Source organism: Zootoca vivipara, chromosome 8 (assembly GCF_965207765.1).
Source record: "Zootoca vivipara chromosome 8, rZooViv2.hap1.1, whole genome shotgun sequence".
NCBI classification, from domain to species: domain Eukaryota; kingdom Metazoa; phylum Chordata; class Lepidosauria; order Squamata; family Lacertidae; genus Zootoca; species Zootoca vivipara.
The window spans coordinates 43,544,717-43,560,520 of NC_142591.1; the positions used below are offsets into that span (position 1 = coordinate 43,544,717).

At 39.5% G+C, this 15,804-nt stretch overlaps 1 protein-coding gene across 1 annotated transcript; it reads left to right on the plus strand.

The window, feature by feature from the left end:
• Positions 1 to 1,884: 1,884 nt before the first annotated feature.
• Positions 1,885 to 14,256, plus strand: RIOK3 (RIO kinase 3). Its single transcript, XM_035125438.3, has 13 exons — positions 1,885 to 2,071; positions 3,751 to 3,872; positions 4,516 to 4,661; positions 4,787 to 4,894; positions 5,946 to 6,055; positions 7,103 to 7,246; positions 7,592 to 7,719; positions 8,156 to 8,344; positions 9,480 to 9,639; positions 10,591 to 10,671; positions 10,756 to 10,845; positions 11,381 to 11,488; positions 12,712 to 14,256. Exons 1-13 carry the CDS (start codon positions 1,997 to 1,999, stop codon positions 12,817 to 12,819), a joined length of 1,569 nt encoding a protein of 522 aa, XP_034981329.1. The 5' UTR covers positions 1,885 to 1,996; the 3' UTR covers positions 12,820 to 14,256.
• The last annotated feature ends 1,548 nt before the right edge of the window (positions 14,257 to 15,804 follow it).

Here is a 15,804-nt window from a genome sequence, read left to right on the forward strand (position 1 = left end):
GTTAGTCTTTTCTGAGAGGGGTGCCGCCTGCAAGACACATCTCTTTTTCCCAAAATGCTTTTTGCTGCCTGTCCTCAGATTTCCAGAGCAGAAGGTTATCGTTGGAAGCGGCAGTGAAGAAAATGCAAGAACTCCAAACGGGACAAAATAAATAGCTTTTAGGATTAAAGACGAAAATCGGAGAAAGCACAGCTGTATACAAATGTACTATGGATTTTAGGTTTGCTCGCCCCGGCTATGGAAACTCCTTTCAAAGGATCAGAAACTTTATAAACAAGGAAGCTGCTCCAGACTCCACCCGGTATCCATGTACTGTAAAGATGAATCACCGTGCGTGCATATGCCACAATACAGGTTTTAGCCTTTTAGTGCTACAAGATTCTTTGTTGTTTTTGCTTTAGCAGACTAACACAAGGGAGTGATAGCATAGAAACGCGCAGTTTCTAAGTGCCTTGGTTTCTCTTGCAAAGTTTTTATCTTTTGGTGCATTTTATGGTGGGACCCAGGTGGCGCTGTGGTAAAACCACTGAGCCTAGGGCTTGCTGATCAGAAGGTCGGCGGTTCGAATCCCTGTGAGGGGGTGAGCTCCCGTTGCTTGGTCCCAGCTCCTGCCAACCTAGCAGTTCGAAAGCACGTCAAAGTGCAAGTAGATAAATAGGTACCGCTCTGGCGGGAAGGTAAACGGCGTTTCCGTGTGCTGCTCTGGTTGCCAGAAGCGGCTTTGTCATGCTGGCCACATTACCCGGAAAAACTGTCTGCCAACAAACGTCGGCTCCCTCAGCCAGTAAAGCGAGATGAGCACCGCAACCCCAGAGTCGTTCATGACTGGACCTGATGGTCAGGGGTACCTTTACCTTTACCTTTACGGTGCACTTGGATGATGTGAAACTAACACACATCCACTGATATAAATGAATAATTGTACCATATACAGTACAGTATTTATTTAAATAACCCCGAATAAACTGAGGGTTAATAATTTAGCAATCAACCAATTGACTATTTAGTTTTTTAAAAAAATACAATAAAAACTGCAAAGTGCTCCACGTATCTTCCAGATGGGGTGATACCTTAGAAATGGATTATTAGGTTCTAATTCTGTGTGTGCGTGATTGATTCACAAATGTCCATATACAGTTTAAGGGTGCTTTTTGCTAGGGATTCATACTCGCTTTCTCAGAAGATCAGACTTATTTGTAATAAGGAAAATGACAACTAAATGCACTGGAAAGAGGACAGGATAAATGTTCAATAAACAGGACCGAACAACACTGCTGTTTCCTGTCCACAGCAGTGAGCTGTCCTTGGATTCCTGTATTTCTGTGCTGTGTGTTCTGGTCCCTCATCTCAATTTCTCCCCCACCTTTTACTGCCTTTTCTCATTCCTGAGCATGGGTACAGATATTTCCATGCACACTTTAAAATAAAAATCTACAGGAAGTGGACAAGGGCAACTCTTAGTTATGTTTCCCAATGGTGAACCCCAGAGCTGCAGACTGTGATTGAAAAAGAAACCCGTGTCGTGGGGGTGCCGAATCCCAAATGACAGGCATTTCTCATCTGAAAGAGAAGATGGATTTAAAAGTCATCGGTGAGGAGCCATTCGTGTTCCCATTTATTCAAAAGCGTAGGTTCCGGCGCTAATTTAGTTTTTTGAACAGTGGTTTATTTTCACGGCATTGTGAGGAAACAGTGCCATAAACGAATGAAAGGAAACGTTCAAGGGTTTTATCAGTACGGCAAGGGAGGAAGCGAAGCGACCGCCAACAGCAACACAAAAGCCTCTTAGGGCAGGGGAGATTCTAAAGGAAGTGACGTTGCCGGGACGTGCACTCGGCGAACCAATAGGCAATCAGCGCCGGCGGCGAAGGGGCGGGAGGAGTTGAGGCGAGCGGAGAAGAAGCCGGAAGAAGTTTTATTTCTGCCAGGCGCCCTCTTACCCTGTTGCTGCTCTTCCTTCTCTCGGCGTCCATCTCCGTTCCTTTGCACGTCTAACATGGATCCCGGAGGAATCGCTGCTGTCGTCCCTGCTCCTGAGGCGAGCGCGAGTCCAGCTTGGCCCCAAAGCAAGGTGAGGCAGGGAGGGCCGGCGGGGGGCGGCGGCAGTAGTGCCCGAGGTTTTTCTTCAGGCCTGGTCTAGATCCAGCCGCCCCCAGAGCGAGAGCCAGCTGAGGAGGCCTGAGGTGGCGGGATGGGCGTCGTCGTCGCTTCAGGCATTTGAAGGGCGGCGGGGGGGGGATCCCTCCATTGATAGAGCGGAGGCCTCGTCGCTTAATTCCCTGAGAGTAAACAAAATGAAATCCCCCCGCGCCTCACACACGCACACTTGGTTTCCTCTCAGGGAATGTTGTGGTGACTGTTAAGGAAAACGACGCTGCCTCCCCTCGCGGAACCTGAAGTGTAGTTCTGCCTGCCTCGTTCTTCTGCGGGTGTGAACGAGGCGTCAGGCCTCCAGGGAAGGAAGGAGCCCTTGGCTTTTCCTCCTCTCACGCCACGCTGGTTGGGGCGGGTGGGGGCGTGGGTTTTATTGGCCGAAGTGACCCCGCCGTTGGCTCCTTCCATTTCCACCGCCTGCCCACAGGGTTGCTCTAATTCAGAAGGCCGACCTTGTGCTGGCAGAGACGAGTAAAGGGTCCAAGGGGTCCTGTGAGGATAGAATTGGGGGCTGGTGAGGGAACCACCATTTCGTAGCCACCGGAGGCTATGTGGCAGAAAGGTGGTAGTTGGGACAGAGCTGAGTGAGAAAAGTAAATAATAATACTCTTTGTAATGATTGGCAGTAATAACTTATTTAAGCAATTTTGAGTACGCTCAGATAAGCTTGCCTGTTTGTCAGTCTTCTGATAAGAGGCTACAGGTGGATATGGTGCTGGGCTCAGAGCCAAGTAGTGCTCTGAAACCTGGTACAGTATTCATTGAGAGAGACCATTAACTGGTCCATCATTCATAAATTAGAATGTAACAGCTGTTTTACAAATTTTTAATAATTTAATAATTCCTAACTCGCAATGACCTGTCTCTAATGTAAGCTGGATCAGATAGGCTGCAATCTAGTTCAGAAAGAGCAAGATCAGCCTTAGTGTTGTGTAACATGAATTTATTAGAGAAGAGTTCTTTGTAAGCTAGACCTTTGGTTCTTTATCAATAAAGTTGGCATGGTAAAAAGCATTAGTTCTCTGTCATGTGGATCTTTGATCAGTGTGGACACATATTCGTCAGCCAATAAGACACTTTTATATAAACCCTTCTGATTTTTATCAGTAAGTATTTTGTAGGATGATTCATAGTTGGCACTCAGTATTTGAAACTCCCATTGTTCTAAGTGCATTTTGCGACAGGGAATTTCATTAGCGCGAGCAGTTTCTGAGCTCTGCACGCAGTACACTGTTGGCACTGATCAATGAAAAAACACATGGGGAGACTATCTTATCCTGGACATGTTTAGTTATTTAAGTGGAGAAAGTGACAATTTCAGATCTGAAACAGAAATTGAGCGGATTATAGAGGCAAATATTTAAACAGCTCTCATATTTTAAATGCTGATATATTTTTATGTATACTTTATAAAGGCATTGTGCAATCTTTAAATAAAAAAGTAGTATGACTCACTTCTGTGACTTCACAAGACTGGATTCATTTTACACAGTGTATTTCCGTGTATCTATACAAAGAAATGTGACATCAGGATTTTATGCAAAGAAAAATTATCTGTCTTATCCATAGCCAAAAAGATATCTATTTTTGTTGCAGTGTCCATGGGGAACTCCTAAAAATACCACAATATCATGTTCTTTTGCTGATGTCATGAGTGAACAGCTAGCTAAAGAGCTACAGTTAGAAGAAGAAAATTCTTCTTTTCCTGAAGTGGTATCGTAAGTTGAATATACTTACATTATGAATGCTTATTACAGACTTAGTTGATTGTTAGTGGGATCCTGTATTTATTTTATTTTTACAGCTGCAATTCTTCACACCTGTACGTGGAAGTATATATTACATAATATATTACTTAAGTAGAACTTCTGAGTGCATAGAGTCAGATGGTGAGTGTGATTTTGGGAAACTATTGTAGCAATAACTACAGTATTGGGTCAGTATTGGGGCTTGACAAAGTCTTTTCGTTGGGATAAAAAAAGCTACCGGTAGTTACGGCCCTTCCTACCTTCTGCTGCCATAGCTTTCTCTTCAGGTTTGAGAGAGGAAAAAAGTTGGTGCCTAGTGAAACGACTCATCTTACACAAGGTGCCTGAATTGCTTCCTTGTTTGAAGTGAGCTGTATTCAAAAGGAAGGGAGTAGAATTACCACACTCCCTGTTGTATACTGTGTGGAAATTATTTAGTGTCCTGCCAGGCTCCTTTAAAATGAAGAAATTGCTTAGCCACCTCCTTCCTTTTTAATTACACAAAGCAATTAACTTCCTCCTCTGCAATGTATATTATATGGCAGCTAAAAATGTACTATACCAAGGGCTGAATTGTCCCACTAAGTGTTCTCTTTTGGTCTCTCATATCCAGGGCTGTTGAAGGATCATTTATTAGTGGGGAGAATATTGATACTTCCAGTGACTTGATGCTGGCACAGATGCTGCAAATGGAATTTGATAGAGAGTATGATGCACAGCTTCGACGTGAAGAAAAGAAATTCAATGGAGATAGCAAAGGTTACTATCATGAGTCATGATTTCTTTGTTAGGGTGAATCTTTCTGTTTCTCAGTAGCCCTTCTATCTTTGGATGTTGTGTGGTGGCCAGCAGCTATTAAGTCATATACATTTTTTCCCCTCAAGTGTCCATATCTTTTGAGAACTACCGCAAGGTACATCCTTTTGAAGACAGTGACAGCTCTGAAGATGAGGTCGATTGGCAGGATACTCGTCATGATCCTTATAGAGCAGGTACCATTTGGATTAAAAACTTATGAAATGTACCATTTTTATACACAAAGTTTTTCATATCGTAGGATCCTGAAAAAGTGTTTTATGAGGTCATTGGTAACTGCTTAATGAAGATCAAGCTGTCAATTACATAATATGCTGTTATCTTTTAAATATTATAATGTTTAATAGAGCACATGGGAGTGCTTTCAATAGCAAAAGGCAAACCCCTGCTAAATTGTAGCTTGAATTTTAAAATTTTTGAATAGAGCAGGCATCCCCAAACTCGGCCCTCCAGATGTTTTGGGACTACAATTCCCATCATCTCTGACCACTGGTCCTGTTAGCTAGGGATGATGGGAGCTGTAGTCCCAAAACCATCTAGAGGGCCAAGTTTGGGGATGCCTGGAATAGAGTATAGGGAGGAGAAGAAAAAGAAGGAATAAAGTTTTGGGAGGAGAAGAAGAAGAAGGAACTGAGTAAAGCAGTTATGTGTATTTGTCTTGTGCAAAGATTGTCTGGAAGACAAATTCAGGAATGGGAAGCTGCAGCCTTCCAATAACTTTGTTCATGCATTTTCTAGTTATGTTGATTAAATATGAAGTATTAGCAACTCACATTTCAAAAAAACTTTACAAAATGAGCCCCCTTTTTGGGATATGAAAGTGTCAGATTTTCTCAAGCTTCCCTAAGAACTAAAACCTTTTTGTTCACTATAGCTGCAAAGAAAGAAATGGAAAGGATCAGGGTAGTTAGTGTAGGGAACCATATGTTATAACTACAGTACACACACACAGACACACAGTAGCATTTTATTTTGCTGGGCAAAATAATTTTTTATATATCCTTTTTAAGATAGAAAGATTCTGTGTAGTATATTTTATTGCAACTTTCTGAAAGGGAGATATCTGGAAATTGTCAGCATGAATGGCTAATGCATAAACGTTTAGGATGTTGATAGTGTCAGTGTAATTTGTGCCCTAGAATGCTTTGTAGGATGTGGCTAAAAAGGTTGCATACATTTACTAGTCTTGGAAGTGTATTTTGAGTGCAATATTTTTATTATTCATAGTTAAGCCCACTACTACTCCAAAGAAAGGCTTTATAGGAAAAGGAAAAGATATTACTACCAAGCATGATGAGGTCGTGTGTGGAAGAAAGAATACTGCTCGAATGGAAAATGTAAGTTCTGTCCTAAGTTTATGATTGACATTCCAAGGTTGTTCCATGACTGCTTGCAAAACATATATTGCTGTTGACTCTTTATATATTCCGCTTCACTTCCCATGATAACCCGGTACTTTATACAAATGTTATGATAGTATCTATGCAAGTATTTAAACTTGTTCTATGCACCTGTTTAAAAACAATAATATGGCTCTATTTGCACATAACACTAAGCCCTGGTTTGTTGTAACCATAGTTTGCCCATCTATGAGGTAACTCATAGCATGTTGAACAAACCAGTCATGGCTTGTTTCTCCCAAGCTAAATTTGTTTTATAGCTGCTCTTACCTCATGCCTCTGTAACTTGGTGGGTATCCAGCACAGGGTGGCCAACAAACCATGGTTAAACAAGCCACACTTTGTCTAAACAAGCCATAGTTTAGCACGGTATGTAAACTGGGCCATGATCTCTTAGCTTCTGAAGAGTGTTGTCAGAGATCCAGATCCAGAAGGGAGCACGGTATCCTATTACCTTGGAATGCCCCCTAATGTCTCTGATTAAATACTTTCATAGAAGGATTTCATAGGATCAAAAATTGTAGAGTTGGAAGGGACCATGAGCGTCACTTAGCCCAACCCTGTGCTAGAGGTTCATAGTATAGTTTCCCCATATTTTTATTCTTTTTTATAACTATATTGGTGTGTTGTAGTTTGTATTTGCCATGGCCTCTGACAAGAAAAATTAAATTTCTTATCTGTATTACTGTCACCTGCAGTGTGTTTTAGTGGATAAAGTACTAAGCTTGAACTTGAGATATCTGGGTTCAAATTTCTGCTCTGTCTTAAAGCTCCCAAACTGGCCTGGAGCGAGTCTCTCTCCCATAGGTTTTCTCTTTAGGTTGTTATAATAATATGGGGGAAAGTTATACCTGCTGTTCTGAGCTACAGTAAGTAATGGGCGTGCTGCAGTGTAGGTCTCCCCTAGCAGCAACTTTTTCAGACACACAGAATATCTGGGGTTAAAATTCCATGTCATTCACTGAATTTCACCTGTCTTCACAGTTTGCCCCTGAATTCCAAGTTGGTGATGGAATTGGTATGGACCTAAAATTGTCCAATCATGTCTTCAATGCTCTAAAGCAGCATGCATATTCCGAGGAACGTCGAAGCGCCAGGCTCCATGAGAAGAAGGAACATTCGACTGCTGTACGTTTTGGTGGCTCATACAAAATGAAAATTGCATAGTTTAGCAGGGCTATGTCATTTAGAATAAACTTGATACCTGAATGCTGAAAAAGTTAAAACTTTTCTGGAGTCATAACAACATGATTTGAGAGTTGTACCTGCTGAGTAGGTTGTTTTGATGTTATGGGAGTGTTAAGTCTGAAGTAATTGATACAGAAAAAAATAGAGAGGATCGTTTTAAAATTTAAAGCACCTGATCAAGCTAAAGTTCATAGCACTTTTGTAGATTAATCAAAGGAATGTTTTGTCATCTGAATTAAACATACAACATAATAAAAGTTTCTCTTCCATGCTCTTCTTGTGCAGGAGAAAGCAGTAGATCCTAAAACACGCTTACTTTTGTATAAGATGGTCAATTCTGGAATGCTGGAGACCATCACTGGCTGCATAAGTACAGGAAAAGAGTCAGTGGTGTTTCATGCATATGGAGGAAGGTATTTTTAAAAATATGGTTATGATACGTGTATTGTGTAAAAATGGGAGCAACTGCAGAGCAACATAGTATTTGGAATATACTGTTTGTTAGCTTAAATTTTATAAAATTGTTGCAGTGGAAGTATGCAGCATCACACTTGTCCCCCTTCCTTAAAAGTAATCATATTATAGACTATCATGAAACCTTAACTTAAATCTACTATTTAAATCTAGTAATGTTAAATATACGTCATTATAAAATGAATATTTAACTAACACAAATTCAATGGGTCAAATGTTTGAAAGCTGACATATTGAGATATAATGCAATGAAATAATTTCCCAAATACCTTCTTGTCTTTTGCTTTATACTTTCTCATCTGTTTTACTGGTTGAAGCTTCTTTAAAATTGGTTTGTAGGCATGTAACTAAAACTTCTTTTTTCCCCTCTTAAAGTTTGGGTGAGGATGCCAGCCCCATACCTTCAGAATGTGCCATAAAGGTGTTTAAAACAACTCTGAATGAATTTAAGAATCGTGATAAGTATATCAAAGATGATTATAGGTTCAGAGATCGTTTCAGCAAACTGAATCCACGAAAGATAATCCGAATGTGGGCTGAGAAAGAAATGCACAACTTAAAAAGGTATAGAAATGTAGGTGTAGGTATGAATAAGCAGTAGCATTTTGTTGAAAACCAAGTACTTGGGAATCAATGTAAAATCTCCCTTCAACATTGACTATGTGTCTTGAACCATGTTCCTTTATGAAAATATTTTAAAAATTTTACAATTACTATTTGCTGTATCCATATACTGCTATACAGGTAACTGTTATGCTTTAAAGCTTAATTCATTTAAAACTATATAGTGCCTGTCATGCTCACATTTCCAGGTGGTATATACAATAAAATACAAAGCTATACAAATACAGTGGTACCTCGGTTTATGTACCTGATCCGTTCTGGGGTGCCGTTTGTAACCTGAAAAGTACGTAACCCGAATGGTGTGAAAGGCAAACTGCGCAGAACGCTTCTGCGCATGCGTGCGTGGCAAACCCAGAAGTAAATGTTTCCGGGTCCACCGCGTACGTAACCTGAAGCATGCGCTACCCGAAGCGTACATAACCCGAGGTATGACTCTATACAATAGGGTTAAAAATAAAAAATCCAACATAAAGCATAATTGAGTACAACCCATTAGTTAATACATTTAAAGCTGTTATTAAAATGTTATATGGCAGTAATGAGGAATCTGCAGCCCACAAGTCTAATTAGGGCTGGTACAAGTGTGCCTAATTTGGCCCCCACGGCCACCTTCCCCCAATCCACCTGCCCCACACCTAAAGTTGTATATGATGTTAGGTGTGGGGCAGGGAAAGACATGGGTGCAGAGGATTGATAAGAGCCTTACAAGGTGGAATCAAACAGGGTTTGCTTGATTGGCAGTGACTTCAAGCTCCGATTGGATCAGCTAAAATATCCTTTAACTGATTGGCTTGAATTCAAGCTGTACTGCAAAGGAGAAATGGATGACCTGGTGTCAGGTGATTGACAGGTGGGCAGCCCCATCCACCTGTCAAAGTGACCCACCAGAGGTGGGTGAGCTAAGGATCTTGCCTGCTCAGCTGAGAAGATTCACAACCCTGTTGTATGCTTTTATAAAGAGCCAGTAACTGTAATTGAGTCAAAACAGGTATGACAGTGTAGGCACTTTGGTGAGATTTTGACTACAGTAGCTGGAAATTCTTATGCTCTAATGCTTTTTTCATCTTCTTCACAGAATGCAGGCAGCTGGCATTCCTTGTCCAGAAGTGGTTACCCTTAAAAAGCATGTCTTAGTTATGTCCTTCATTGGCCAGGATCAAGTTCCAGCTCCTAAACTAAAAGAAGTAAAACTCGGTAGCGAAGATATGAAGAAGGCTTACTATCAAGTTCTTCATGTAAGATCGATACAATTGTCTTGTCTCAAAACTATTGGCAAGAGTTCCTTTCAATAACAGATAATTGATGAATATTTATTTACTTATTAAATTTATATAAATGTGCATGTAAGGTCCCTCCGCTGTCTGCTAAGATTGTTAAGATCATCAAATGAAGTACATTAGTTTTTCCATGGTCTGATTATTGGCTTGTAATAATATGGAGTCTGGCATTTTCATTAGGGGCACCAATGTTGTGGAACATGGGAGGCCCCATCAGTATTGGCATTCCAGCTGCTCTTAAAGATGCACCTGTTTCAACAAGCATTTCCCTGATCTTGAAATACTTTGATTGTTGTTTTAACTGTTATACTCTTTTAATAGGCTCATTTATAATGGATGTGTTAATGTGGTTTTACTATGTACTTTAATTATACAGTATTTTTTTTAGTCAGAACTGTATTGGAGTCAAAGATTACTATAAGTAGCTTGAACAAAAATTCGAATAAAGGACCACTGAAAGTGTTGGTTATGTGAAACCAGCAATTCTCTTTACAACAGTATTTCCTAGAGTCCTACAATACTTGGATTATATTTAATACGCCTGAGATTGACAGCCTGCCTTAGTGTAGTAAGTGTACTATAAAAGTCATGGCTAAGTACTTTTAGTAGAAGCAAGAGGGATTAGGGCATTTAAAAAAAACATGCCTATCAGTCATATGCAGTTTCAATTCTGCACAGTTCAGATAAGCTAACTAGAGTGAGCATGCCAAATATTATCTGTAATTTAATTTGGTAATATTTTGTTTCTGAAAAATAAGCAATGTTCTTTTATATGGTTGATTTCTGTATCCAGCATGCATGTATTCATGCATATAGTGTTAATTTTTAATCAGTCTTCAGTGGTAATATTGAATAATAATTTAGTGGCATGGAGAGCATTCCCTTTAATAAATTGCTGCTTGTTTCTAGATGATGCAACAATTGTATAAAGAGTGCAGTTTAGTTCATGCTGACCTAAGTGAATACAACATGCTGTGGCAAGGGGGAAAGGTAAGCAGATTTTGCATGGAGAAAAATAACTAGAGATGGTCCCATGTGCAAATATCTGAAATACTCATCTTATTTATATTATAGGTCTGGTTAATTGATGTCAGTCAGTCTGTGGAGCCCACTCACCCACATGGACTTCAGTTCTTGTTTAGAGATTGCAGGAATGTTTCACAGGTACAGCGTCTGATAATCTTGTTATTTTGTATTTGTATCTGTAGAATTGCATGATTTGATATCTTAACATGTATATGGAAGTTTTCTCAAAATATCACTTCATTCTGAAAATGTAAGTTTAATTTTAATGGGGAAGAGAGAGAATTATATTTAGAGACATTCAAGGAAAAGTTGAGAACAGCATCTTAAATTGTAATTGGTTTTCAGTCCCTTAGTTGCTTGTAATACAAATAATAATAATAATCCAGCTGTCTTTTTAATAGGTTATCAAAAGACTTTATTCAAGGCCCTGCCCTTGATCTGGAGAGTCCACTCCCCTTCGAAAATAAGACAACACAGGCTTATAAAACCTGCTTGTAGTTGTGGGAGAAATGCAGGATAGAAAGCTTAGGAAAATCTTATTGCAAGTCCAAATGTCCACAAATAATAGCTACCTCAGACAACTGCTAGACTAAAGAAAGTGGGAAAGAAGGGGTGGGGAAAGAAATGCATCTATGAATTCAATGGTTAAACTTATCTTTGCTTTTAATGAAAGTTCTTCCAGAAGAATGGTGTATCTGAAACACTCGGTGAAAGAGAGCTCTTCAATGCTGTCTCAGGTTTAAACTTAGCAGCTGACAATGAAGTGGACTTCTTAGCTGAGGTAAGTTCTCCCCGCCTTTGGAGTGTGTGTGGGAGTATAAATATGATCTTATTTACTAGGCTGCACTCAGAGAAGCTCTTAGAATATGCAGAGATATCTGCATTATGAAGGCAGGTAAAGGTAAAGGGACCCCTGACCATTAGGTCCAGTCGTGACTGACTCTGGAGTTGCAGCGCTCGTCTCACATTATTGGCCGAGGGAGCCGGCATACAGCTTCCATGTCATGCGGCCAGCATGAAGGCAGAGTTGAGTCCAATTTTTTTTGCATTGTTATTCATATATTTGGACATGCCGCTTGTCCTTGTGTGACCCAGCATTTCTGTCTAAATATGAAGCATTCCCCCTAGGAATATATGTGTGAGTACTACGCGGGGACGCAGGTGGTGCTGTGGGTTAAACCACAGAGCCTAGGGCTAGCCAATCAGAAGGTCGGCGGTTCGAATCCCCGCGACGGGGTGAGCTCCCGTTGCTTGGTCCCAGCTCCTGCCAACCTAGCAGTTCGAAAGCACGTCAAAGTGCAAGTAGATAAATAGATACCGCTACAGCGGGAAGGTAAACAGCGTTTCCGTGCACTGCTCTGGTTCGCCAGAAGCGGCTTTGTCATGGTGGCCACATGACCTGGAAGCTGTATGTTGGCTTCCTCAGCCAATAATGCGAGATGAGCGCCGCAACCCCAGAGTCGGTCACGACTGGACCAAATTGTCAGGGGTCCCTTTACCTTACTATTCATGAAACTTATTCATATACCATTTTAGTGAAACCCTTGGTTTCTGCAAAACTATGCAAAACTATGTATGAAAATCCCAACTAACTCCCTGTTCTTAGAACATAATTGTGCGTGGGCTGAGCTGATGGTGCTGTTGTCTGCATTTCCCATTATGCCATGTCCATTTCCCCCAGCACAAAAGATGTTTTGTTACCCAGGTGAGACTATCTTGCATATTGTGTGTCCATCTATTTTGCTTCTGCAAGGGAAAAAATGTTGAGGATGGTAATTCTGGTGAAACAGAAAGAAAATAAAATTGGCAAAGCTCAATAATAGGCTTTTTGTATGCTGCATGAACTCACAATTGTTTAAACATGACTTGATCAGTAATTTGACAACAATAAAAGATGAAGACAAAGGCAGTACAAGTTCAGCAAATTGGTATCATGCCAAGCAGAATTGCAGTAAATTTAAGTATAGACTGTTTCTGACTACTATGTGTCTTTCTGTTTTATAGATTGAAGCTTTGGAGAAGATGAGTGAAGATCATGTTCAAAATCATGGGAAAAAGGGGTCTCTATATCCGAGTGATTATGGGAGTCCACCAACATCTTGCAATGAATAGCACTTTGAGTTGAACTGAAACATCTTTTTTGCATCTTACATTAAGTGCAGTGATTAAATGCTGCCAAAAGCAACAAAAGTTATGGTCAACTCAGAATGCCATAAATGAAACTTCAGGGAACGTGCATTGGTGCTTTGGTGTTGTTTTTCCAGAAAAGCCCACAAGTTAGGTCACTGGGACAGTCAATAACATGGCTCTGTGACAATGGAAAGTAATTTTCCTTTTCAATCTGACAAAATAATTTTTCAGGTGAGTGTAGCTGAGTTAAGAATATGGTGTGATAAAATATTTAATTTATTTAATGTCACAATTTCAGACTAAACTGAAGTACTACATAAAAATGGGAAAGAGTGATTGATACTCTTTCCTTCCCCTTCCACTTTTACATACTGGTATACCTGATGGAAGGAAAAGTTTAAAACTTTTTGTGTTTATGGTTTATGCACAAACTTTAATTTTAATAGTGTATGGTTAAAGGGAGGCTTGCATTATGTTTCATAACTATATTCAACATTGATTTCATATCAAAAGTTTACTATTTTTACAAAAAAATTAATATTCGATAAAATTTATATTAATCACTAAGAACAGCCTAAAACATTTTATATGATTTTTACACAGTAATAAAAAAACTTTTCCTGTAATTTGATTCTTAAATATGCAGGCCATTATGTTAAATGCTGAAAGAAGAAACTTGCTACTGGATTATCAATAGCAAAAATCTTTGGTCTTTGTTTCTTGAACAATACTTGAACGGAAGGCACCTTAATATGATTCTCACATGGAGGTAGCTTTGAAAAAAAAATATAAAGTCTAAATTACACAAAATTAGTAAGGATGCACAGCAGAAGAAGCTTCTGTACAGTTGTATCCTAAATGCATAAACTTGAGATGATGGTAAATTTACATCTTTGTACAATAGATTCTTTAGGTGTGATTCAGAAAACATTTTGTCTCCGCATGTGTATGTAACATAGCCTCCCATGTAATACAATTTGATGCAGTTGATATGACCACATAAACAAAAAACCCAATAGAACACAAATCCTTGGTGATGCATATGTGTAAGAAATCTAGAGTCCTATAACATTGAACATGTCTACAAGAGTTTATATGGAAGTTGAGGAGAGACCTGCCTCTATTCATGTATTGTTGATTTCATTCTTGGGGTGTACCTAAGTGTAACTAAATTGTATCATTTCACTAAGGTCAGTATTAAAAAAAACCAGTTCATTCACTGACAGATTTATTAGATTAATGGACTTAGTAGGGTGGTAAAATTTTAGAATGGTCACCTTTTGTTTTCAGATTTCTTCTTTTAGATCCCTTCATTATGTTGTAATGAGAGACTGTTGCTGTGTGAAGCTCTCATGAGTGGCCTATAGAAATGCTCATTCCATGCAAAAATAAGTGGGATAATAAACAAATCTGATCTTGTCCCTGTGTTCATGTAGGGTGTTTTTTTGTTTTTTGTTTGTTCAAGTCTTTGTCTAACTTTAAAAATTAAATTCTAGTTCAAAATCCATCGTTCTCACAAACGTGAATGAGTGTAACATGTTGAGAGGCTGGTCTATAGAAAAGATATTTAAAGTAAACATGGTATTTAACTGTCCATATAAAATCTGTTCAATTTTCAAATAAGACATTGGCAAGTACAATCAAATGCAGCCATCCAGTGAATGTAGCAGAAGTGAAATGTATGCTTTTAAAACTATTATGTTGTTCTTGATAGGCTTTTACTAAATTGGGTATTAAGAACTATTGAAAATTCTTTGGTTTTTAAAAAAAATACCCTTTGACCAACCTCTCAGATGACCCACATTTTTTATTATTATCGTGTACCACCCTATACCCGCAGGTCTTGGGACGATTGACAACATAAAATCACAATATAAAAATGCAAAATACATAATAGAAATAAAAACAAGGACAACCCAATAATCCCCCCTCCCCAACACATTTTGGAAGAGCATTTGTTTGGAAATGGTTTGGTGGTCTTGTTAATGATTCAGCTACTACAGCCACTTTCACAAATTTTGGTATTGTACAGTAAGTAAAAAACCTCTCCAAAAGCAAAAGGTCTTCAATGAGAAACAGTCTGCCAAATAGTAGAGCATGAGACACTTATACTGAGCATGAGTTTGAGCCTCATGTTGGGCAAAAAATCCTGCATTGCAGGGAGTTGGACTAGATAGATGATCTTCATGGTCCCTTCCAACTCTGATCCGATTCTGTGAAAAACAAGTCATTTTCCCTGAAGTACTGATGATTAATGTTGGGCAGTGGACAGAGACAGGTGTAGTGTCTGTAAAAGCTAGGGCGGAGATGGCTATAAAAGGATCCTGGATATGTCAGGACCATTTGCCTAGAGTCCTAGACTGCCTGGAGGAACAATGGAAGAAGGGTGGTTGGGCCAAGCTAGTACAAGACTTGCTAGCCTCAAAAAACCTCTCAACGGACATTTTTTGTATTCTCTGGAGTTAGAAGACTGCTCAGGGATTTGATCTATAAGCAGTATAACCAGCAAGACTTCAATCTATACCTCAAAATTCTCCCATTGGTACCATTTGCTGAAATCTAACCACACCAGAGGCCATTATTTGCAGACACTTACCTTTGTCTCCCTGAGAACTGCTTTTACAGCTCTCCGCTTTCAAACAATGCCCACATCAGTCTTAGATGGAAGATACTGTACAGGAAAGTTCCAAGGCATTTAAGATTCTGTATGTGTGGGGCAGGTGAAGTTAGAATATCTTCCCCATTACATACATACTCCATTGTCAGCTCAGCTCTATCAAAACCCCAGAAAGAGATTTTTGGAACAGATGTTTGCACCGCTGCAGAGACAGAACCCTGAAGTGAAAATACGTTGGCTATTATATGACTGCAACCCGCTTGTCACATATATAGCACCTTTATTCGCAAAAGTCACTACAAGTATTTGTGCTAGTCACATAAAAGACAATGCAGTAGATTCATTAATTT

Excerpts from the sequence above, each read along its gene's own strand:
- RIOK3 (XM_035125438.3), top strand. The coding sequence starts at position 1,997 with ATGGATCCCGGAGGAATCGCTGCTGTCGTCCCTGCTCCTGAGGCGAGC. Across the intron at positions 8,345-9,479 it reads GAAATGCACAACTTAAAAAG|AATGCAGGCAGCTGGCATTC; the intron begins GTATAGAAATGT and ends TCTTCTTCACAG. Across the intron at positions 9,640-10,590 it reads CTTACTATCAAGTTCTTCAT|ATGATGCAACAATTGTATAA; the intron begins GTAAGATCGATA and ends GCTTGTTTCTAG.